Source organism: Panicum virgatum, chromosome 9K (assembly GCF_016808335.1).
Source record: "Panicum virgatum strain AP13 chromosome 9K, P.virgatum_v5, whole genome shotgun sequence".
NCBI lineage: Eukaryota > Viridiplantae > Streptophyta > Magnoliopsida > Poales > Poaceae > Panicum > Panicum virgatum.
Window position 1 is genome coordinate 45,931,378 of NC_053144.1, and position 25,695 is coordinate 45,957,072.

The 25,695-nt window shown below is 47.1% G+C and overlaps 2 protein-coding genes and 1 pseudogene across 3 annotated transcripts; 1 reads left to right on the top strand and 2 right to left on the bottom strand.

The window, feature by feature from the left end:
- Positions 1-1,108: 1,108 nt before the first annotated feature.
- Positions 1,109-14,651, top strand: LOC120651687 (transcription factor GHD7-like). Of its 2 annotated transcripts, none has more exons than XM_039929265.1 (2): positions 1,109-2,034; positions 14,226-14,651. In XM_039929265.1, the coding sequence occupies exons 1-2, from the start codon at positions 1,525-1,527 to the stop codon at positions 14,496-14,498; spliced, it is 783 nt and encodes a 260-aa protein (XP_039785199.1). In that variant the 5' UTR covers positions 1,109-1,524; the 3' UTR covers positions 14,499-14,651. The 2 variants fall into 2 exon arrangements, with proteins under 2 accessions (XP_039785199.1, XP_039785198.1); XM_039929264.1 differs by lacking the exon at positions 14,226-14,651 and adding an exon at positions 6,606-7,199 and having other exon boundaries at positions 1,273-2,034.
- A 796-nt stretch (positions 14,652-15,447) lies between these two features.
- On the bottom strand, positions 15,448-16,974 carry LOC120648038 (annotated as a pseudogene).
- A 4,654-nt stretch (positions 16,975-21,628) lies between these two features.
- On the bottom strand, positions 21,629-24,016 carry LOC120651688 (VAN3-binding protein-like). The gene is made up of 6 exons (XM_039929267.1): positions 23,432-24,016; positions 22,938-23,325; positions 22,669-22,824; positions 22,494-22,543; positions 22,350-22,407; positions 21,629-22,233 (listed from the first exon to the last, which is right to left on the bottom strand). The coding sequence occupies exons 1-6, from the start codon at positions 23,735-23,737 to the stop codon at positions 22,004-22,006; spliced, it is 1,188 nt and encodes a 395-aa protein (XP_039785201.1). The 5' UTR covers positions 23,738-24,016; the 3' UTR covers positions 21,629-22,003.
- Positions 24,017-25,695: the final 1,679 nt, after the last annotated feature.

A 25,695-nucleotide genomic window follows, 5' to 3' on the forward strand; every position in this document is an offset into this window, starting at 1 on the left:
ACTGTATTTCTCAAAAAAAACCTTTTACGGTTTTGTAGCTAGTGCTGTTACTCAAAGAATATAGTAGAGAAATAAATTTCTCTACATTTGAGTAAGAGGGAGGTATGTTTCGGTAATCACTAAAAATATTTTGGTATTGTGGATAAAATTGGTAATCTGCTGGAGCACCTTCTTTTACTAAAAAGAACATTTTTTTTATTGGAGAGGGATGATAATCTACTTGAGATGCTCTAATAAGTTAGAAGACGTTAGATGGATATGTTCTCCCATCAGAATCAATCTTGCTTGCGATGATGATATATGATGATGCATCGATCTGTGCTAACCTATAGTCAAACCTGTATTAATTCTGTTCAGTACAGTATCATGGTCGTGGCATCACCAATAACAGTGCCTCCATCCATTTGCGATTAGGACCGTTGGATGCCGCTGGAGCTCTAGTGCGTGGAGCTAGCTAGAAAGAACGCCGATCACACACATGAGGCCCCATATCCTTGCAGTCAAACGTGGATCTCCTGCGTCCAAGCCTTTCCTCCATGAGTGGATGAAATGGACCCGTATTTCCATTTGCGCCTTTTGGGAACATCCAAGACAGCGACCCGGGTAGCAGCATGATTCACATGATTATTCTCCGCGCACCAACAAAAATCGATCCAACCCAAGAAATTTATAAGTGAAAATGAGCAAAACGCCATCGAGGATATGTGTGGGGACCCGAACTGCTCTTTGTTAATCCCTACTTCAAATTAAGATAAAACATAAACTAGGCATATATAACCTAATAACGACGATGTGCGTGCTGAGACTCTTTTGTTATATGGTTTTTGTGCATTCAATTACTAGAGGACTGGCTTCCCATAACTAATTATCACTTACCTGATTATAATAAGATTTCATTAATTTGGCATTTGTAGGAGATTTTGAAAAGAAACACACATAGGAGTACACTCAAAGAAGACACTTTTGTAGCTAGTTTGGGATGCAAAAGCTAGTTCAAAGAAGATTATAGTACTAATTAATTTACTGATGGCACCAACAGTAGAGCACAACAACCAAATAATCGATCCATTGAAGAAAGAAAGAAAGAAAGAACATGCATGTTTGCGCAGAATCATCCAAGCTAGATCTATTGCCTGGTGGGGGGCGCCCAATAGGGAATCGCCAAATGATCCACTGCTTTGGAGAGACGAGAAAGGTGGCTCCGGATCCTCCACGTAAGAATCCCTCCCATCTCATATCACTTGCTCCACTCCCATTGGCCCGCACCTCGCCGCGCGCGTACTTATTCCTCCCCGCCCTAGCTCTCCATCCCCCCTCTCTAGTCTCTTCTCCTCCACACACCAACCCGGCCGGCCGCAGGGCGCGCGCGCGCGTATGAGCGAGGCAGCAGCGCGCAGAAGCAAACAATAAGTGGGGAGCTAGCTAGAGGGAGCTCAGAGACCACACAGGCAGGGAGTGGTGGGAGGAGGAGGAAGAGGAGTCAAGAGAGCGAGCTCATTCCATACGTGCGTGCGGCGACGTCGGATGTCGGCGTCAGGCGCCGCGTGCCGCGTGTGCGGTGGCGTGGGGGAGTGCGCGTGCCATGGGCACGGGATCGGCGGCGGCCGGTGCGGGGTCGCTGTCGCCGACCTCAACCGCGGGTTCCCCGGGATGTGGCACCAGGCGGCGGAGGAGGAGCACGGCGGCGTCGTCGTCGGCGGGGGCGCGGCGGCGGCGGGGCTGCACGAGTTCCAGTTCTTCGGCCACGAGGAGGACCACGAGAGCGTGACGTGGCTGTTCAACGACCCGGCGCCCCACCTGCAGCGCGGGCCGGCGGCGGCGGCGGCCGCGGCCGGGAACGGGGTGGCCGAGGCCGAGCAGCGGAGGGCGCCGCCTCTGTTCGACGGCTACGCGCACGTGCAGTACGGCCAGATGCCGGGCCACGGGCTCACGTTCGACGTGCCGCTGAGCCGGGGCGGCGAGGCGGCGCTCCTGGAGCCCGGGCTGGGGCTCGGCGGCGGCGGCAGCAACCCGGCGACGTCCAGCGCCACAATCGTGAGTGGTTCGGTTCCATCTCTCCCCCTGATCCCCTCTAATTTCAAGCTGCTGGACACTGGCCATGCGATTCGTGTTCCTGCACGCTGAGATCCTTGAAGCACCCTCGGCCATTTCAGTATCGACGACTATCTACATGCATCAATCGCCCTTCTTGTGAATTTTTCTTGATTCTCATTATCTGCAGTTAATCACTTGAGAGCGAAAAGGAACTACGCCTAATCTCGCTAGCTTAATTTGGTAGATGTCTTAGTATCTATCGAGCTGTTTGGTACAGATTCAAAGTGGTGAAAACGTCCAAAGCCGTCAATTTTGCGGTCCATCGTCAGAACATCACTCCAACTTGTTAGGAGAGCTAGTCCAAAACAGTGCACCATCATCACTAAGCAATAACACATCTATCTTGTTTTTATTTCCTTTTTGTCTCTAAGTCTCCCGCCAGGATAAAGTCACATTATCAAAGCAGTATACTTTCTACTATTGAGCTCCACGAGAATTGCACAACCTCCACGAAAATTCTTGAGAGACCCTAAGATAAGAATCAACGCTTGGATCAGACAACAGTAAGCTCCATCTACGCCAAGTATCGGAAATACCGGAGAATTTTCAAACCATATTAATTTTAGTAGGCAGATTCTCCTTTTAAAAAATAGTAGGCGGATAGAAGGGAATTGCAAAGAATATATGAGAACTCAAATTTAATTCGGTCTATATACATAATGCACACATGAACTGGAACAAGATCCCCAGACCAAATGCAATGCAAGTTCTTTTCTTTATTTCTTTTTACCATCGCTATCTGTTGATAACCACGAGTCATAGCCAAATGCAATTTTCTTTCTTTTTACCATCGCTATCTGTCTATCAACATGCTCACGACTAGTCCTGAACACAAGGCTGGCCGGCAACCAGCTCAGCTCAATTATTCTCATTTCATGTGGTTATGGATATAACTCCGCCTATCCTGACTGAAAAACTCTCTCTCCTGAGTCGTCTCAGCATAGCCAGTCCTAAGCCCGGGTAAAAGATGAGGGTTGCGTTAGGTTTTGGCAAACCAGCATAAAAATAGCCACTCTAATGGATTTGAAACCCACAAAAAACTCGTTGGGGGCGTAACCCTCTTAGCGATGCGCTACATCGGAACCCGGGTGTGGTGATAAATGGGCAAGGGCCGGGTCGCCATCCCCCCAAGGGCGCGTCGTATCGTGACCTGGGTACGATGATAAGTGAGCAAGGGTCGGGTCGTCACCTGAATGGCGCGCTACATCTACGCCCGGGTGTAGTGAAAAATGAGCAAGGGTCTTCGCACTTCCCTCGACGGGTGTGAAGGATAAGGAAGCTAGCCGAGCCAACTAGAATTCGTATAGGTAGCTGGAACGTAAGGTCCCTAACGGGTAAGTTGCGAGAGCTAGTTGATGTAGCAATTAGGAGGCGTGTAAATATTCTATGTGTTCAGGAGACTAAATGGAAGGGCCAGAAGACGAATGATGTTGAGGATACTGGCTTCAAGCTTTGGTACATAGGAGCAACTCCGGGTAGGAATGGTGTAGGCGTCTTGATTGATAGGAGCCTTAAGGATGGAGTCGTAGAGGTTAGAAGGCAAGGCGACAGGATTATCCTAATCCGGTTGTTAGTTGGAGATTCGGTTTTGAATGTGATCAGTGCCTATGCCCCTCAGGTAGGCCTTAGTGAGAGCACCAAGATGCAGTTCTGGGAAGATCTAGATAGCATGGTTAGTACCGTGCATACCAGCGAGAAACACTTCATAGGAGGAGATCTCAACGGCCATGTGGGTGCGACTAATGTAGGGTTCGAGCGAGTGCACGGGGGTTTTGGGTATGGTAGCAGGAGTCAAGAGGGGGAGGATGTGTTGAACTTCACGTTAGCCTACAACTTGTTGATAGCGAATACCGTGTTTAAGAAGAGGGAATCTCATCTTGTGACGTTTCGTAGTGGACAACACTCGAGTCAGATCGACTTTATCCTTGCTAGGAGGGAGGATAGACGTGATTGCTTAGATTGTAAGGTAATACCTGGGGAGTGTGTTGTCCCTCAACACAAGCTTGTGGTGGCGGACTTTCGTCTTCGGGTACGTGTCCACCGGGACAAATGTGCCAAGATTGCGAGAACAAAGTGGTGGAAGCTTAGAGGGGAAGCGGCACAAGCGTTTAAGGAAAAGATGCTAGGTGAGGGGTCTTGGGAAGAAGGAGAAGACGCAGATGATATGGGGCTAACGATGGCAACATGTGTTCGAAAGGTGGCATCAGAGGTGTTTGGCGTGAGTAGGGGAGGCAAACAGGAGGGGAAAGACACCTGGTGTTGGAACGACGAGGTGCAAAGGGCTATTAAGGAGAAGAAGGAGTGTTTCAAGCGCCTCCACCTTGACAAGAGTGCAGCCAACATCTAGGGATATAAATTAGCAAAGAGAGTTGCAAAGCGAGCTGTGAGTGTAGCAAATGGTAAGGCGTATGATGACCTGTATCAGCGGCTAGGCACGAAAGAAGGGGAGAAGGACATTTATAGGATGGCTAGGATCCGCGAGCGGAAGACAAGGGACATCAACCAAATCAAATGCATTAAGGATGGGACTGATCGACTGCTAGTGAAGGATGAGGAGATCATGGATAGATGGAGAGAGTACTTCGACAAGTTGTTTAATGGGGAGAGTGAGGGCCCTACCCTTGAGTTAGATGACTCTTTTGACGATACCAACAGACGTTTTGTGAGGAAAATTCAGGAGGTAGAGATCGGGGAGGCTTTGAAGTGGATGAAGGGAGGTAAAGCGATGGGCCCTGATGGTATCCCCATTGAGGTGTGGAGATGCCTAGGAGATAGAGCAATAGTATGATTAACTAAGCTTTTTAATCTCATTTTCGGTCAAACAAGATGCCGGAAGAATGGAGGAGAAGTATATTAGTATCTATCTTAAAAAACAAGTGCGATGTTCAAAGTTGTACTAACTACCGTGGGATTAAGCTGATGAGCCATACGATGAAGTTTTGGGAGAGGGTTATCGAGAATTGCCTAAGAAGAGTGATAAGTGTGACCCAAAACCAATTTGGGTTCATGCCTGGAAGGTCAACCATGGAGGCGATTTTCTTAATACGACAATTGATGGAGAGATATAGGGAGCAGAAGAAGGACTTGCATATGGTCTTCATTAACCTTGAGAAGGCATATGACAAAGTACCGAGAAATGCCATGTGGTGGGCCTTGGAGAAGCACAAAGTCCCAACTAAGTACATTACCCTCATTAAGGATATATATAAGGATGCGACGATGTTTGTCCGGACATGTGATGGCAACACCACTGACTTTCCTATTAACATAGGCCTACACCAGGGGTCAGCATTGAGCCCTTATTTATTTGCCTTAGTGATGGATGAGGTCACAAGGGATATACAAGGTGAGATCCCTTGGTGTATGCTCTTTGTTGATGATGTGGTGCTAGTTGACGAGAGTAGGGCAGGGGTTAATAGGAAGTTAGAGCTGTGGAGACGCACGTTAGAGTCGAAAGGGTTCAGACTTAGTAGGACCAAGACCGAGTACATGATGTGCGATTTCAGCGCGACTAGGCATGAGGGAGGAGACGTTAGTCTAGATGGGCAAGTGGTGGTCCAGAAGGATACTTTTCGGTATTTAGGATTGGTGCTACAAAAAGATGGCGACATTGATGAAGATGTTAGGCATAGAATTTCAGCTGGCTGGTTGAAATGGCGGCAAGCTTCTGGCATCCTTTGTGACAAGAGGGTGCCACAAAAGCTAAAAAGCAAATTCTATAGGACAGCAATTCGTCCGGCGATGTTATACGGTGATGAATGTTGGCCTACAAAAAGGCGACATGTCCAACAACTGAGTGTAGCACAGATGCGGATGTTGCGGTGGTTTTGCGGGCACACAAGGAGGGATAGAGTCCGGAACGAAGTTATTCGGGATAGGATCGGGGTGGCACCAATTTAGTAGAAACTTACCCAGCATCGGCTGAGATTGTTTGGATATGTCCAACAAAGGCCTCCTTAGGCGCTGGTGCGTAATGGGGTTCTTGAGCGGGTCGATAATGTAAAGAGGGGTAGAGGTAGACCTAAACTTACGTGGGATGAGTCGGTTAAGAGAGACCTTAAGGATTGGAATATCTCTAAAGAGATAGTTTTGGATAGGAGCGCTTGGAGACTAGCTATCAATGTGCCTGAACTTTGAACTTATTTTTTTCGGGTTTCATCTCTAGCCTACCCCAACTTGTTTGGAAAAAAATGCTATGTTGTTGTTGTTGCATGTGGTTACATTATTGATTCAAAACTATGATCACTATTTCTGTTCAGTGTCATATTACTGAGTGCTAGCATGCAAATAGTATAGTTTATCTGTCTATGATGACTCCCCGATAGAACCATCAGTTACTAATCTAGTAGATCATTATTTGTGAAAGTCAGAAAAAAATTGTTAAACATCGTGCATGCCTTGCTTGCTTGTCCAATCGGTTTTGGGCCGCACGATCTTGTGATCAAATGGCGACGGTGACATGCATGGATCGGATCCTTATCTTTGGCACGCCCTATCATTAACTTTTTCAGATGCCCTTCTGCGGCGGGAGCACGTTCACTGACGCGGCGAGCTCCGTCGTCCCGGGCGATGTCGCGGCGGTGGCGAACGGGAGCTCGAGCGGCGGCGGCGGGGACCCGGCGATGGACCGGGAGGCGAAGGTGATGCGGTACAAGGAGAAGCGGAAGCGGAGGCGCTACGAGAAGCAGATCCGGTACGCCTCGCGCAAGGCCTACGCCGAGATGCGGCCGCGCGTCAAGGGCCGGTTCGCCAAGGTGCCCGACGGCGAGGCGCCGCCGGCGCCACCGGCGGCGGCGGGCTATGAGCCCGGCCGGCGGCTCGACCTCGGATGGTTCCGTTCATAGCCAAGATCGATGTACCTGACGTACATTTTATAATGCCGGCCGGAGCATTAGCTAGCACATAGGCCATTGGTTAATTTAAGGTACGCACGAAAATGTATATGCGATCGTCGTACACATGACTAGTAGCGCTGAAGCGGTGAAGCCTCGTATTAATTGATACTTAATTACGAGTTCAGTACAGCAACAATTGCAATCATCCATGTTGAGATGCTTGATTGATGTCAAGGACTTTTTTGCTGGAACAAGCACGTTGCCTAATAAGGTTACGAGTGCAGTCATCTGCATGCGTGCCTTTTTGCACGGATGTGGCATGTCTCGTGTCGTTTAACCGCCAACAGTTCAAGCATGCATGGGCGTACGAATCCAAGCGGGTAGGAGCAGTACTACTCAATGTAGAGTATTGGTATTGCCGCATTCATCTGTACTAGACAATTATGCCCGTGCGTTGCTATAGACAAAGTTGGTATAAATATTAGATACATATTGGTGTCCGTGTGTTAATTTGTAGGGATCAACGTGGTCGAATCATGAACAGAAAGGGTTAGTCCGACTCACATACGAGATGGACTAATAAGACCCACCTGTCAATGTCATAGTCGGACCAAACCAACATACCAAACCAAAAAATTGGGTGAGAACCTTACTCGTTTTAGTAATAGATATAGATAGATATAGATATATGGATACGTACTGTTTGGATTTAAGGGTTAATATCCAATTAAAGTGTTAAACTTTAGCAAGTTTTATAAGGTGCTAAAATTTAGCACTTGACCCTAATCCTCCAAACAGAACCTATGTCAGCAGGGGCGGATCCAAAAGGTTTGCCGGGTGGGCCATGACATATCCTGTGGGCCACCAATTGTCTACGTGTATATCCTCTTGGGTGAATACACGGCAATGTAGGTTTGTGACTTTGACTGCAATTTGCCTAATTGGCTGGTATATTGCTATTTCCGTGCACATGTTTTTTTTTACAAAACAGGAGGGGACAGATCCCCTACTGATTATAACATATATTTAAAAAGCAAGAACAGAGTTACGGAAAGTGTCTCAAGAAATAAAAAAATTAGGGAAATTGCAAAAAGATTGTCTATCTATAATTGCATTGTTGGACAAATTGTGCTCTTGGCTCTCAGCAGGACCCAATCAAACTCTTTTTTGAACAAGAAGATGCAATGTCCCTCTTCAAACCTAGGCAAGCTCGTTGTTTGAGGAAAAAAAGAAAAAGTTCAATTAAACGAATTCTAAATTCTAGGTCAACCGATAATTGAGAGAAAAAAAAGAACCTTTCATCCCTGTTTGAGTACATCAAAATCCCTTCACAGGAAGGAAAGATTAATATGGACGAAAATATATTGAGTATCGATAGCTAAAGATTATCATAACCATGTTGCGTATGGGCATTGTATTAGAAAATGAACAAAAAGAAAACAAAGTAAGGAATTTCATTTCACGATGGATCCTACATTTATTCATGAATTGTAATACTTTTGTGTCTTATAATTCTAGCATGTAGTTTCTATATAGATGAGTAATGTGTGGTACACTATCTTTGGCCGTGTAGGCCATGACCTACCCTAAAAATTTGGCCCACGGTAATTTTGGCCAGCTTACGATCTATTTGCTTTTTTTTCGATTTGCTTTCCTAACGCTTGTGTTGGCATACTCTGTTCGTAAGACATTGCTCTATTTTATTTGGTGTTAAATTCTTTTGTTAAGTTAGACCATCCTAATATACACTGCTACTCTGATCTAAAACCTGAATTGGGACAATTAGTTGGACACTTGGACTTTTTTCGCATGAGTATTGTGAGGTTCAAGTCAGTTGCACATTCAATTGCCCTTAACCTTTTTGTAAGTGACAACACTTGCAAACCTAGACTGTCTAAGATTTTATTTCCATACTCATTCGGCGGTCCTTTATAGTTTTTTTCCCAAACGGGGATTAGCATTCTGATAACAGATGAAATAGTTTTGCACTACCAATCAATCACCTGATGAGGTCTGATCGAGCCAACTTGGGTCATGTTCAGTTACATACGATTTATTTCGGGTTGAAAATAGGACTTATCTCGGGTCGAAAATAATAGGTACAACAAGATATCGGGTTTATTCTGGATCCGAAACTAATTGCGATAAAAGCGACTTATGATAGGTACAACAAATAACTGGAATCAACCCATAAGTTCATAGGTGTGAAATCAATCCTGATCTCTTACTCTTATTGTATCTATAATAAATCTATTTTATTGTAATTAGTTCTCGACTCAGAATAAATTTTGATTTTTTGTTGTACCTATTATGAATCTTTTGTTATGATCTTTTGTTGTATCTATTATGAATCTTTTGTTATTATCATTCTACTGGATCCAAAATAAATCGCACGTAACCGAGCCAGGCCTTGCTCGGTACCGTTGAGCTCCGGCATCCGATGTTTCCTTTTGCCCGGTTCTCAAAGCTGGAGGTGCAGAAGTGCGAGCTGTGCCGCCAGGTGCTTCCGCCGGGCTTCCACCCGCCGGCCGACGAGCCTTGGAGTACCGGTATCTTCGGGTGCGCCGAGGACCGCGAGAGCTGTACGCATCCTGGCATTCTCTCTGTTCTATGCCAGCCCCAATTTGTCCGCTGCGCTAGTAGACTCTACCTTTTCGCCAGAATGTAGTGTTATTGGTGTCGGATCCGTGGTTGTGCTACTAGTTCCGAGGGATTTTACAGAGGATTCGTGCGTTCACGTGTGCCTATGTTGAGGATTGGTTCGTTAATGTTCGCTGATGCTTGGAGGCATAGCACGTTCTGTGAATCTGTCTAGGAAATAGAAACAGAGTTGAACTGCTGTTGTTGCAAGTTCAGGTCTAAGGAGCTCTTGTATTCTGTGCAGCTGTAGTCTGTAGATTTCTCTGGTTCTTGAGCATATAGTAGAGGCTGTTAGCAGTGTATTTAGTTTTATTTGACGTCTATCAGACCACACCTGCATGAAGTGCACGCGATTATATATGTTGAATGAACACTTTGATTGTGAAGTTGATGCTGTTAACAGCACTACGGTTTAAATTAAGTTGGGCATGCTGACAGTGGATTGAGGCATACTGTGAATTTTGTGTCCAGAGTGATCCCTGAGGCTCCCATGCAAAATCTGACTAAAGTTTAATTTTTTTTTGAAGGGTCTAAAGTTTAATTTGAATCTTCTTTTACCAAATCCTTGGACAGGTACCAGTAAATATAGCTTAGGAGATACCAAAATTTGGTAGGGTACCAATTTAGATAGCTAGGTCTCTTCTGTACCCTCTTAATTTGTTCCCTGCTTGCCTAGGTTCCGTTTCACCACGCATCTAGCACGTATGGATTTCTAGATTTATTTAGAGGAACCCATTGCTCTTTGCAATGCAAATTTTGCTGTTCAAATACTTATACCATATCTGCAATCATTTCGCAATAGTGAATTGCAATTGCAAGCTCTATAATTTGTTGCGTTTCAGTATTGGACACACCTGGTATTTTTCTTGTCCATTTGATTTTGCAGTTGCTTGTACTGTCATTCTAACTAGGAGTGTGTAGTTACTGAACTAACAAACAAAGGGAGTGAGGTAACACCATCAAGTTTACTGAAACCTGCACTGAGTACTGCCAACATCTGCTTTATGTAACTGGTCTCTTATGCTCTGAGATATACACTGTTCGAGAATTACCTAATGCGTGAGTATTTCAGTGTGTAAAATTATTATCTTATTTCTGTGTAGGTTGGACTGGATTACTTTGCCCTTGTGTGCTGTTTGGACGTAATACTGAGGCCGTTATGGGAGTCCCATGGACGATCCCTTGCACTTGCCATGCTGTTTGCGTTGAAGGTGGCATTGCACTGGCTATCCTAACAGCAGCATTTCTTGGTGTCATTACCCCAGCAGTATCATGCATGACTGGCTGGGTGGTGTGTACTGCCCTCACCAGTTCGTCTCGTGAAGTTCTTCAGAAGAAGTATCATAGCATGGTACGTAATATTTTGGTTCTTCAATAGCTTTGTATACTTGTATTTCTTTTGGAAAATAAGAGAAGGAAATAGAGTTTTCATTTGGGATATGATAGTGATTTCAGGCCTCAAGTAGTTCGCCCTGGAGAGCTGTGTCATTTGGTAAAGTTGCATTGTTTGTCGTTATCCCTTGCAGTGCGCTAAATATTTTATTGGATCCTGATTTAATTTCTTCACCTTTAATCACTGAAATTCGGTGCACACCATATTTCCTTTTGCCATTGCCATCCACTTTCGGTGACTACACTAAAATAGGATGAACTAGTACGGTGCCACGCGCAAATAGCGCGGCAGCTAGTTTTATTATTTATATATTATTTTTAAAAAATATTATTATTTTATAGTTTGTTTTTGTTGATTTATTGCTGTTGTTTTGTCTAAATTGTCCAGATTGAGGTGTGTTCTTTTTTCCTTGTCACCACATCATATGTTGTGCAATATGAATTCACGCTAAAAGAGAATTCAAAGAAACATCCTGTAATTTTAATTTTAGTTAGAGAGTCTTAATCTTAAGAAGAAGATACGGCTGAGTTAACAGTTTTTATATTACATTTTATTGCTGAGAGGGGTTGGCATATCAAAGCATTTAGTGAAATAATTAAGTTATTTATAAATGGAAAATACAATGGTTGCAATTTGAATTACTAACTGAAATTTCACAGTCTTATTGTGGAAAGATGGATCTGGCCATCGAAATTCCAAGTTCATAAGCCGTTAGCTTCCATTGTAATGACCACCCCATGTCTAAAGTCTTGCTTCTTCTGAATCCTATACTTACGACCTCTTTAATTTACCCTATGGCCGAAGTATATCCAATCTCCATATATAATTATCAGCAGGGTGTTCTCTCTCCTCCAATGCACAATTTCTTTTTGGAGCGTGAAGGACAACAATTGTGTCCATGTTGCCACGCCTTCATGCATATTTTTCCACCATATATTCCCTTAGGTGGCTGGTGGCATGAATTGACATGGCGTCTGAGTCTATATAAACTTTGTTTTCATGGTAACTACCCCGGTTGCCCAACCACACTATTTTTTTGTTATTACTGGTCGGCTGATGTTCCAATAGGCGTCTAGGCAGCATGTATGTGAGCCTTGTCACTTCGTATGAACCCACCAAGCCACCTGCCAGGGTCTGCTGTGAGATCTTCATAAACGGGAAATGAAAACAAATCAAAGTTACAATGAAGCCTTTTTTTTCTTCTTGTCCTTACTCCTTTTACCAAAAGTTTGTCACGCCAACAGCGCTGATTCACCTATCTGCTCTTGACCTTCCAAAGTCTACTTTGATCTACTTGGAATGCCAAATGAATCGTTCGTGTTGCTTGCTCTCGCAATGGCCACGAAACAGATCCTTGAACTACTTGTGACATTTCTATGTCTAGGATGCCAAAAGCTACCAGTATGACGACGGCCGCAGAGATGCCGAATTTCATGTCCTAGCTTCCCAAAACACCGAGCAAGTAACCATCCGAGTTTGCGGTTGCAAGCTTGACGATGATGATCAAGCATGTCACCAATATCTGAGCGTGAGTGCTATCACCACTAATCAAGCACCATATATGTTGCAGTAGTCATGTGCATCTCTTGTTCTAGCATGTCAGTTTAGTATTGGCATAGTACATTTATCACAAAATATCGACCGGCGCATATATATGACCAGCTCGGATGCGTTGAACTCCACCAGCTCAATCTCGCTCCCTCTCCTCGCATCTTATCCCATATTTTTCCCCTATATATCTTGTCTCGGTTGCCAGCAAAGGATGTTTTGACCTCATGCAGCGCAAGCTACCATGCAAGGTTGACCACCGCTTAATATTTTGTCACCTCCTGGTATGGTCACCAAACCATGGGTGGTGGTGATTGGTTTTGGCTCGCTTTTGCATCCGAAGTACCACAGTACGTCTTCACTCATTCTTGTATGCTTACATGGAGCTCGATTTTAATTCAAAATTTAGCTTTCTATTTCGACATATTATTTTTCTATTTTTAAAATTTTAAAATTATATATGTATATTATTCGTTATTTATATGAATTCTTTGGATAAAAAATAATATATGTATTATTAGTCGTGCTTGATTTGGATTCTTTGAATAAGTCTAGATCGTTAGATCTTCATAAAATCCAATGGTATAAATTTTTCTTTTTTTTAGATTAACGTGGAAATATCTAGACCCACTCAATAAATGTGGTGGCTTCTTTTAACAGCCACTTACTAATATAACACGTAGAATATAGTATTTCTTTAGCTATTTTTCTTTCTAATTTGCTTCTTCGCTATATAAATTAACTACTATTTTTTTATTTTTTTTATGTTTAATTAGTTGTATTTGATACAGACTTTTGGTTAACTATTAATTTTCTTATTTTTCTAATTCTGAATTGAACTATTTAGTAATCATATTTAGCATGAACTCTTCGGTCATGTTCTAATTTCTTTATTTTTAAATCCAAAATCAGCTATTTATTAATTATATTTGATATGGACTCTTGAGTTTTTTAAACTGATATTTGTTTAGTTGTGTTTGATATGGACACGTTGATCAACTATTAATTTCCTTATTTGTTTTATTTCTAAATTTAACTATTTAGTAATTGTATTGAGCATGGACTCTTCAGTCATGTTATAATTTTGTTATTTTTAAATTTCAAAATTAGCTATTTATTAATTATATTTGATATGGACTCTTTGGCCAACTATTAATTACCTTTTTTTAATTTCGAATTTAACTAATTAGTAATTTATTGAGCATGGACTCTTCGGTCGTGTTCTAATTTCTTTATTTTTAAATTCTGAAATTAGCTATTTATTAATCATATTTGATATGGAGCCGACTATTAATTTCCTTAATTTTTAATTTCGAATTTAACTATTTAGTAATTGTATTGTGCATGGACTATTCGGTCATGTTCTAATTTCCTTATTTTTAAATTCCGAAATTAGCTATTTATTAATTATATTTGATATGGACTCTTGAGTTTTTTAGACCGTTAGATCTTCATAAAATCCAACAGCGCAAATCCTTTTCTTTTTTAGATTAACATGGGAATTTTTAGGACCTCTTGGCGAACGTGGTGGCTTCTTTTAACACTATTGTATTAAGATAAAGATTATAATCTTTCCATATATGTTCTCACGCTAGATGTTTCTCAAAGAACCTAGTCCACTTTTAGACTTTTTAGGTGGGTGCAATTCTGTTTTTAGTTTTCAAGTAACTGTGTCATGAACCTGAATGCCACATCTCACTGTTCTTCTCCACCAGAGCTCTCCATGCAATTTTTGGCTGGTCCATTGCAGTCTGCACTGGTGCGCAATCTGTCAGGAGCATCGTGAAATGAAAGGCCGCCTTCCTACCCAGGAGCGTGCTACTCCAGCCACCATCATCAATCCACCACTGGTGCAAGAAATGAGCATGGCTGAGATCCCCCCCCTTCCAGCACGGCGCCGGAGAATGAAGCACCAGAGACTGGACATGACAACGTTGAGGTCGTACCCCTGTAGAGCGACAGCAATCAGCATGCAAGATGCATGCTAGCGTAGCAGGAGGCGTGGAACTGAACTTGTTCAAATCTTCTCGACTGCTAGGCAGTAAGTTTTTCGGTTAGGGCGATATAAATATGAGACCCGCATGCTCCCAGAGTTGCCATGTGCTAGCTACCGTAACTATCAAGCGGTAAGCCTATATGTTCTTTAGGGCCCGTTTAGTTCCCAAAAATTTTCGTTCGCTACAGTAATTTGGAACGTTTGATCACTAATTAGAAGTATTAAATATAAATAACTGACAAAACTCATTCCACAACCCCCGAGCAAAAATCGCGAGACGAATCTAATGAATCTAATTATGTAATGATTAGATAATGTCGTGCTATAGTAATCAATCTCTAATGACAGACTAATTAGGCTTAATAAATTCATCTCGCGATTTCCCGTCCATCCATGTAATTAGATTTACAATTAGATCATGTTTAGTCCTCCTAGTCTTCAGTTGAAAATTACTACAGTAATTTTTCGCAAAAAAAATTTGGGAACTAAACGTGCCCTTAGTTCAGGCGATATATGAGACCAAGTAGAACAAGGTTGATCGCGTTTGTGATGAAGTTGTTGATGGGCATAGTTGGAGACTCTGGATGCTGGTTACTGGTTTGCTTACTTGTCTTGCCTGTGTTTTGACAATTGGATTTTTCCAAAGTGAATATGTGACTAGCCGAATTGTTATTGGAAGAGTTGGCAATTGTGAAAAACTGAAGAATAAGCATAGCAGCACATGGGAGCGAAGCAGATGCTAGCAGTCATCTGCGACTCCAAGCAGATTACATGAGCTCGAGCAAATTAGCAGCAAACGTACACGAAGCAGCAAGCACTATTACTCGTACTACATCGAAATTAAGACGAAACTAACGGGAAAGCTAAAAAAGTTTGGAATCAAACTACCACCCCTACTTGCTAATGAAAAAGAATCAATCACTAGAACACCATGTCATCATCTAGCTGTCGCTTCACTTGGTCTTGACGACCCCTTCGTTCCCGGCGAGCAGCAGGTACTTGTCCTTCCTCGTCAGCGCCGTCCCCTCGAACCCGAGCGCGGAGGCGAGCGCAGCCTGCACCTCGTTGGCCACCTCGATGCTGCTCTTGCCGCTCTCCGTGTTCACCGGCTCCAGGAACTGGACGCTGTACTCAGGCCGGGGATTCATCAGGAAGTAGACCGAGTCGAAGCTCTTGGCCACCGGCGATGTGGACGTGGCGTAGAACACGGTCGTGCGCGCGTCCACCGCCACCGGGGTCACCTCGGCGGCGAGTTCCGCGAACAGCGCCAGCGGGCTGAACCGGAGCAGGTAGGGCTCGCGGCACGTCGTGCCCTCGGGGCACACCACCACGTCGCCCCGCGCCAGCATCGACGACATGCGGCGCCGGTCCTCCTCGCGGTTGCGGGTCAGCCGCCGCAGCGGGATCGGCGAGAGCACCTCCGACAGGCGGCTCAGGCTGTACGTAACAGCGGCGACGGGCCCCCTGAGCGCGCAGGCGATGCCGACCGGGTCCAGCAGCGTGCGGTGGTTGCAGGCGTAGAGCCGCCCGCCGTAGGGTTTGGCGTCGTCGCTACCGTCCTCCGCGGCCGCCGGGGTGGGCCCGATGACGCGCACCCTCACCCCGGTGAGCCCGGCGACGACGCTCGACAGGCGCCACGGGAGGAGCACGTAGATGGCGATGCGGATCACGGCGAGGGCGACGGCGAAGGGGAAGTAGATGTACATGGCGAGCGCGGCCGCCGGCGTCGGCGTGAACGCGAGCCGGCCGTCGTGGAACACAACGGGCTTCGGGTAAGCGCACGAGGCCGCCCTCTCCGTTTGCTTCAGAACACGCGCCAGCCTCTCCGTGTCGAGCTCGTCGGCCATGGCGCCGGTGAGGTATCGTGGCCCTCCCTTGAGCTCCCTCCCGGCCACCGCGTGGAACCCCACGTACTCCTTCAGGAACGCCTCCACCATCACCGTCGGGAACGTCCGGCTCACCGCCACCAGCTTCACCTCCTTGGGCAGCGCGTTCAGCGCCTCGACGCCGCGCATGCCCATGCCCAGCGGCGCCGCCTCCCGGGAGAAGAGCTTGGGGAGCACGGCCCTGCCGATCCTCGCCGCCTCGTCGCGCCGGAGCCCGCAGAAGGAGACGAAGGCCATGGCCCTCGCGCGCGCCCCGTGGGGCAGCACGTGCAGGACGGGGTAGAGCGCGAGCAGGACAAGACCCCGGAGGTAGCCGCCCGCCTCGACGGCGACGAGGAAGTAGGGCGGGAACGCTGCGCCCGGCGACGGTTGTTTCAGGAGGAGGGCGTCCGCGTCGACCACCAGCGCGTTCTTACCGAGCTGGCGTACCAGCGGGGAAGGCGCCGCCGCTGCTACCGCCGCCGTCGTCGCACCGCCCGGCACCGGCAGCGCGGTGCGGAGGAGCCTGCCCACGAGGCTGCGGTTGACGAAGCGGTGGATGCTGAGCAAGCGGTTGGCGAAGCGCTCGCCGGTCGTCGCCATGCACGCATCCATGGTGTCTGCCTCCAATCTCCTGTATTTTCTACTCGATCGAACTCTGAAGTTTTTGGTCGCGCACGCTACAGCCTACAGGCCTCTGGTTGTTTGCGATCGATAATATGAGGGTGAGAAACAAGGGGTCTTGACCGACTGACTCACGAACACGAGCTACTTCGGAGTTCGGAGTCGGCCTCGGAGCAAAGCACAGCAAGGCTCGGACTCGGGCGCTGATGGGAGCCCCGCGCGCGACTAGGATTCTTTCCTCTACCCTGGCGTTTGGATTTCCTGGGCATCGACGTGGCGCGCATCAAGACTGAGCTGCACGAATTTTTTTTCTGATACGATTTAGATAGGTTTGGATTTGGACCCAGATACTCCGGTCTCCACTCTCCATCAGGCAACGGTGGACCTAGAAAATTTATCTTTACCTCCAAAGCATTTGCTTTCATTCTTTCTATGGCTATGTTCATCCTATGCATTTTTGCCTTGCTAAGTTAGATTGCTTTTGCTTGCTTTCCGTCGCAATCCAAAACTGCTTGCATATGTGAGAGGAGAGGTCATTCAACAATTTAACCTCTTCTTAGCTAATCAAGATTTCATGTTTTCGATATAAGAAAAGGAAGATCCAATAATCATGTGGGCTGCTTTCCTGCTGGTAATGGTTATGTGCTTAATTTGCATTTTAAACTACTTAGCTGTGTATTATTGCTTCTAATATCCATGTATACTCGCGCATATCCTTTCTAGTTGACAAACCAAATTTTCTCCATTAGAAATCAATTCATCCAAATTTTCTACTTAATTTTTAGTGCTGCCATCAGAGTATAGTGGAAGAGGGTGAGAGGGGGGGAGGAAAGGGAAAGGGTGGGAGATATGAGAGAGTAGAGAGAGAGAGAGAGAGAGAGAGAGAGAGAGAGAGAGAGAGAGAGAGAGAGAGAGAGAGAGAGAGAGAGAGAGAGAGAGAGAGAGAGAGAGAGAGAGAGAGATGTGTTTGCTGGGCTATTGTAGTTTCAAATGTTTCTGACATGAATATGTTCCTTCTTCAAGTGAGCAATCCGAACGGTTCAGGTTGAGGTGTCCAGATGTTTCTTCAGTTTGGACCGCACCAAGGATTAGCTATCAACCCGACACTGCCCATCATTGTGGGTTCAATGCATATTGTAATTAGTCTTGTCCTTCCCTTTAATTTTTTTCTGATCATGCTCCATTTGCATCACAAACTCTTGAGTCCCATTTTACTTTTATTCCAGTGGGTTCCAAAACCAAGCAACTGACTACTATTGTTTCAGATCCTATTGATTTTCCCAAAGGGGATGCCGATGTCCAAGTTAGCAAATTCAGAAGCCTTGTGTCAATCGACTTTTAGTTGGGTAATGGCTTGGCTTGTAGTATAGGTTTCTATTTCCTTAAGAAGATATCATTTTATTTCAAAAAATATATCATTTGATTATAATATATATTATCAGTGTCGGTTAGTGCAGTTACAAATTACTGAAGACGGTATATTGAGGTTGGAGCATCACTAATAATATTAAATGTTTGCCCCTATATATGTTCAGCTAACCTTTTCTTTTGTTCAGCATATGTTCTTGTTCATCAGTCGTGTATAGAGCTAGCTCACTGCTAAAAGTAATCACTACTTGACCATTTCACTATTAGGCATGGATAACATAATTTTTAGTAATGTGCAAAAGTGATATTCTAAGTACGGAAATAGAAAATTATTATAGTTGTATTCACACATTGCTTTGGTTTCAATGTAACTATGGCCCCATTTCTATTCACACGTTAAGCTTTGGCATAGAAACAAAAGAGGGAGGTAATGAAATTGAGCTACTTTGCTCGCCTAGTGTAATCATGCTAATTATTAGCTGAATGCCTGAAACATGGTCTTTATTTTTTAAGCAATAGGTTTTACTTATTTGTATATGTGATGTTCAATTTACCAATGATAAAGTTATATTTTTTTACCATCGATGGTTTTAAAAAAACTATTTCTTACGATGAGAGGGCTCTCTATCTAGCCTAAATAGAGAGTCCTCCTGATTTGGAAGATGAAGAAACGATCGGAATGGGGGATAAATTCAGAAAAGAAAAAAAACAAGAGAAGTAAAATTGATGAAGAATGTAACAAAATTGAATCACCACCTCCGGGAACGGGATTGGGGGTTCAACGAGGCCAGGAGGTGGGCGGAATGGCCAGCGGTGGTCGAGGCCGGCAGGGTTAGAGATTTGGAGGTTTCTCAGACTTACTGTCCGATCCCCAACTGCATATGGGCCATAAAGGCTATAACCAATTTGGGCCGTGTCCAGCCCAACTTCTCTCCTTGCAAGTCATCACAAACAAAACACACAACCGCGCCGCCGTCCGTAGCGCTGATCTCCGCCTCCGATCCTCTGCGGTGGCCGGCCCGGGCGCACGTTGGAAGTTGTGGTTTAGAGTCTCAAACTGAGGCCGTGTTTACATGTTTTGCAAAAAAAATTTGCGATGAAATCTTACTAATTTAAAGTGCTAAATGAAATCTATTTACAAAACTTTTTACACAGATGGGTTGCAAATCGTGAGACGAATCCAATGATGCTAATTAATTTATGATTAATTAATAATTAGTAGATGGTTACTGTAGCATCAATGTTGCAAATTATGGATTAAGTAGGTTCATTAGATTCGTCTCGCGATTTACATCACATCCATGCAAAAAGTTTTATAAATAAACTTCATTTAGTACTCCATGCATGTGTCAAAATATTCGATGTGACTTTTTTTGTGTTTACGGGATTTATGGAGTGGGAACTAAACATGGCCTGAAGTAAATATCAGTTGAGCCCAAAGCTTGCAAATCAACACCCAGAAGTAGTGTCCCCTAATCGGACTAGCAGGTGCTGCCTGTCCATCTTGGTAAGCACTGTTGGCCAGGGTTCGTTAGCTTTCAACCTCTCCATGTTGGTTTGTTACTAGATTTGAGCTGTTGCCATTCTTGAGGCTTTGTCAAGATTTTGACGATAGTAAGCTTGTTGACTGAAGAAGCTCACTTTTAACTTAAGCCACTTCATTAAGGTCGGTGTTAGGAAATTAGTAGGTGCCTACTCTTCTTGTTCCCCCCCCCCTATTCTGGCAATGACAACTGATAAAGCCATGCACTATTTTTTAGGAAAAAATCCATTTTTTGACCCCTCAACTCTTCGCAAAGTCCAACTTTAACCTCCAACTACGAAACCGGGCACAACAGACACCCCAACTTCTAATACCATGCAACTTTGACACTTGTGCTCGTTTTAGGTGGTTTCGTGCTGACGTGGAGTGGGTTTGACCCGCCACGCTGGCTCTCTCCTTCTCTCTCCCGTCACTTTCCCTTTCTTCATCCCCATCTCCACCCAACCCAACCCCCTCCGGCCGCCGCATTGCGCCTGTGGCCGGTGCCGCCCCCTGTTGCCCTTTGCCAGGCACGCGGCCACGATGACGACCGATGGTGGCGTGATGCAGTTCCAGTGTGCGCACATGGCGCGTTGTGCCAGAGCACGAGCGTGTGGAGGTCCCGGAGCTTGGAGACGATCACCCCGTTCGGCTGGTGGCCGGCCGGCTGCTCTGGGCTGGTGCTGCGCTCACGCCGCAGCAGCCAGCAGCAGCAGCCGAGCAGCCGCCGCAGCCCAGCAGCCGAACAGAGTGGATGATTGCCGCGACCCGTGCGGAGACGGCGTTCTCGCTATTGTGCAAGCGCTCAACCGCGTCCGCGAGCGCCGTCGGGATGCTGCTGCCCCTGCCTCCCTTCTCCTGTTCCTGCGTGGGGAGCAGGCGGCCCACGGCCTGGCACCGCCGCTGGGCACTGCAGGCCCCCCCCTCCTCCTCTGGCCGCGCGGGGAGCAGGCATCCCGCGGCCTGGCACTGCCGCTGGGCACTGCAGGCCCCGTCCCCTCCTCCTCTGGCCGCGCGGGGAGCAGGCGGCCCGCGGCCAGGCGCTGCAGCCCCCGCCCTCTACCCGCTCCACCGCCGTGGCGCGAGATCAGCCATCTCCGGCGAGCTGCTCGGCATCGCCTCCACGCGAAGCATCCTCCCCTTTAAAGTGTGTGCGAGGCAGAGAGGATGGTGTGGGCGCGAGGAATCGAAGTGGGTCATCTCACCGGCGGCGAAAATCGACGGCGGCGGCGAGGGAACTCGGTGGTGGTGGCGGCTAATGGAGGCCAAGGGGCTGGGATTTGAGCGGAGGCCAGCCGTGGCTTTTAAAGGGGAGGGAGAGAGGAGCGAGGTGCGCTCGGGAGCGGGATGCCGCGCTCCCGGCCGGTGCTCGCCGGCGACGTGGTGCCCGCCGGCGAGAGGAGAGGAGGGGGAGAAAGGGGAGAAGAATGAGCCCCGCTCCGCTTCTCGGGCGTGGTTCCTGCCTTCGCCCTCGCGCCTCCGCCACCGCGTGTGCCGCTGAGCCGCCTACTCCGCGCCGCCTCACCGTCGAGCGAAGATGGTGGCGTCGGGAGTGAAGAAGGGATAGAGAGAATGGGTATGACATGTGGGCCCGGCCACGTCATGGCTTAGTTGGCAAAAAAAAACAAAATCACTGCCATGTCATCACAATACCACCTAGAAGGAGTCGGGGGCCAAAGTTGCACGGTATTAGAAGTTGGGGTGTCTGTTGTGTCCGGTTTCGTAGTTGGACTTTGCGAAGAGTTGAGGGGCCAAAAATAGATTTTTTTTCCTTTTTTTTTTACAAATTTACATACACTTAGTTGACAACAACATTCACTCTTAAACAAACAAACACATAAAATCTATCCCGTATCTCACCATTTTGTATGTAGTACAACAATATAAAGTCAGTGATAAGAGTACCATCAATCTGTACACCTCGCATCCCTGATGATGCAAGGCACTTCAACACCAGTGGCGGATGCAGAACAGGATCGAAGGAGGAGCTGATCTCTTCTTCTTCCACTATCTCTCCATTTTTTCTTTTTTTTTCCACCTCTTCTTCTCCCTCGCCCTTGATGCACCAGCAGTAGGGGGGCTGGAGCCCCCCCTGATGATGTACAAATCGAGAGTGCATTAGCCGAGTTTTAGTAGTCCCAGTTTATTCCCTACTTGATCCTGCAGGGCCACCTGACGAAGCAGGTTCTGCACATCGTCTACCCACTTCTGTTTGCTCGCGCTGCTCTCGCACTCGAACTCCACGAGACCCTGCGCCGTGCTCAGGCCGAAGCAGCATGTCTCCTCCATGGAGTCCTTCCCTGGCTCTGCCCATGTTGGAAGCTCGCTGTATACGCCGTAAACAACGCCTACAACCAACCACACGGACAGGCACAAGAGTCAGTACTCGGCAATAAAATTTTCAGGAGCTACCCTACCGGAACCAGGGATTTCCATTCTGGTGGTACAAAGTGTTGGAACTTACTCTTGTTGTTCTTTGATAGTGCACCTCCAATGTGTTTGCTTTTCAGCTTCAGCATCACCTGTTGGGATGTAAGAACGTCGTCAGTAACACTGCATCTCTTTCTAGTCTGTTCAGCATTTTGTAACCGAGTAAAATTCCTCTAACCTGTGACCTCTTGTTGATGTAGATAGATACTCTCGTCTTGTGTAAATCCCCTGCATCAAGAACGAGACTCTGTACCTTAGTTTTCTCGACCATGCATGCATACAAGTTGTCATGATTCCAGATTTTGATTTTTCGTAGCTGAATGTTCTGACGAGCCCACTGTTTCTCATCCTACCTTTTCTTGTGCGTTTCAGCAACTCCCCCTCCTTGCACCAGATATCAGTGCTCCATGAATGGCCCTTCTCGCTCCCCTTCTCGTATGGAAGAACACTCGCATTGCTCCTCGCCTCTCGCTGCACTCTCTGCTTCAGTGTAGCTGCTCCTCGCAGAGCTGGCCAAAACAGCCAAAGATCCATACGGACTCAGCATATTCTTCTTTGAATCAGCATATGGAGTCAGACAGACAGTTCGAAGAGATGGCAACGGCATCATCGGATTCCTTACCGGTGGCCGCGGCCGCCGTGAGCGTCATCAGATCACCGGGGCTCCGGACGCCAACCACGGCCTGCACGGCGCCGGCGACCTGGTCGTGGCGCGCCCCGGCGTGCTGAGCCGCCTCGACGCAGTGCGAAGCCAGCAGCTCGGTGGCCGACGCCATGGCCGCGGCCATCTTGCTGGCCTGGGCGTCGCAGCTCGTGGCCGCCGCGACGGCGGCGACCGCGGCGGCGACCCGCGCCACGGACACCATGGCGTGCACGTGGGCCTTCTCCGCGCGCTGCTTCTCCTTGCCTCGCTGCCTCACCCGGAATGCCTCCCTGTGGTGGACTTGGAACAACCATCTGCCGATCGATTGGTGGTGGCCGCTGCTCATGGAATTCCTTCTCGCATCCCTCTGCAGAGATGTTGCGGCAGAAGCACCATGAATCAATCAGATGGAGAAAAAGATAGCTCAAGGTGGGAATAAAAACAGAGGATCAAGCAGGTGAGCTATGGGTTACATGCTGCTGATGACACGGAACAGGAACGATGGACGTGGCGAGCACGGAGTCCTCCGGTATGGTCATCTCCGGCAGCCGGCTCGCCGCCTCCGCGACGCCGCTCTTCTTGCCCCCGCCGACGAGAATCTTCGAAATCTCCGAAGCCGACACGCTCCACGACCTGGACAGGTACTCCATGGGCTCCATCGGCGTCTGCGGCGGCGGTATCGCCGCCACCGCGTCGTCCTCCTCCTCCTCGTCCACCACCTCCATGCCCAAGGCACCAGCGACGACGCCCCTCGCCTTCCAGCCCTTCTCCATCGCCATCCACCTCTCGCACGAGCTGCGCCCCTTCCTGTCTTCAACTCCTCACAGCTGACTGACCAGTGATGGCTTGGCTCTGCAAGTGCCTGAGGGGCAGCGCCGTGTACTTATAGGGCGGGAGGCACACACGAAGCACAAGGAGGCGGCCGCCAGGCAGGCAGAAGGAACGAAGGGGGGACACGAGGCTGACAGGCTCCTGGCTCCCTTTTCTACCCTGTCGCCGAGCTTCGTTCTCCGCGGCCCGGGGCGGCACACCAGCATAAAAATACACTCGTGTCGCCGTTCTCAAGCTACCTGTGTCCCAGCAGGTGAGCTATCTTGGACCCCGGAACCGGATGGGCTATTCCATGTCGACGGTTGGTGCACGGGTCCCAGCCTCCCGGAAGGTGCAGCAGGCACAGCACCTGTATTGTATACTGACAGACAGCACGTCAGATGTTTCTGTATGATTGTAATCCTCCTCTTGCGTTCAAGCAACAGCATCATTAGGGGTTCAGAACGGCTCCATTCTTTGCATCCGCGGCAATGTAGACAGTACTTGTAGTTAAGTGCCACCTTTTCTGCCAGCATGTTCAGTTTTTTTTTTCAAATCCAAATCCAAAAAATCGACAGACCACACGTTATTCAGAAACAAGATTGTTTTGTCAGATATTTTCGTCGGCGACAATCCGGAGGAGGATGGTAAGGAGCAGTCATGCCGTGCGTATGCTATGGTTGGCAACCGGAGACCCCGTCAGTCAGCATCCGGTAGCTGGCGCTCGATGACAAGAGACGCCATGGATGCCGGACAGTGTCCGCCCGTTCACTGCTGCACGATTCTCCATCCGCTTCTCGGGAGCGATAGGACAAGGAGCTGGACGCTGTCCCCCGGGTCTTGGTCGCCTGTCTTGTGCTCGTTCGTTTTTGTTTATGATGGAGCGAGCTCGTTGCCTCGTTCTATTCCCCTTTCTTTTTTTTTCTTTCTTTTTCATCCCAGCAGGTGTGGGGGTGTGGCCTGATGCTTCTCGGTGTCTTTGTCTCGTGCAGACCTGGCCGGCGGTGCAGGGAATACCAGTATGGTGGGAGAGAAGAGCCATCGCTCTTGTCTGGACCCCAGAGCAGGTCACCAGGTGACAGCAACGGAACGGTAGCAGTGAAACAGCCAGCGCCGTTCATTGGCGAGCCGACACCTGCTCGTTCACGCTGCCGTAGTTGAGAATCATGTTTTAGTTTCCAAAAAATTTTCTACGGTACCTATCACATCGAATCTTTGAACATATGTATGGATCATTAAATATAGTTAAAAAACATAACTAATTAAGCAGTTTAACTGTAAACGATGATACGAATCTTTTAAATCTAATTAGTCCATAATTAAATATTAATTGTTAAATAACAACGAAAATACTACCGTACCAAAACTAAAAAAATCGTGAACTACAAGGCTGCACCCATCCATCATCATACTAGTTCATAGTAGATCCAAGATGCCACTGGTGGCGCCGTGGCGGTGGATAGAAAATGGCTAGGATGGGCATGCGTCCAAGCAATCCGCGCCAGTTGCCTTTGCCGATGGGATGGATGGATGCGGTAGATAACCGCCGGCTAGTCTTCTGCTACTGTTAACCTTTTTGCCGTGTCATGTGTATTTTGGCCCGTTTTTGTATTTAGTAATTATTATCCCACTATGGGTTAATTAGATTTAAAAAATTCATCTCATAAATTATAAACAAACTGTATAATTAGTTATTTTGTTTAAATATATTTAATACTTTATGCATACGTTAAAATATTCTATGTGATGGGGAATCTTGTAAAGTTTTGGAATTTTGAGGGGGTTTTGTTCCATCCCGCATCCTAGTGGGTGTCCGAGGGTCCAAAATCCAAATCGATCTCTAGTTGAATTAACAATGCCAAAGCTAGCGAGCCGATGGTCAGTTCAAACTTCCAACGTACTAGTGGAGCGGTCAAGCGAAGCAAAG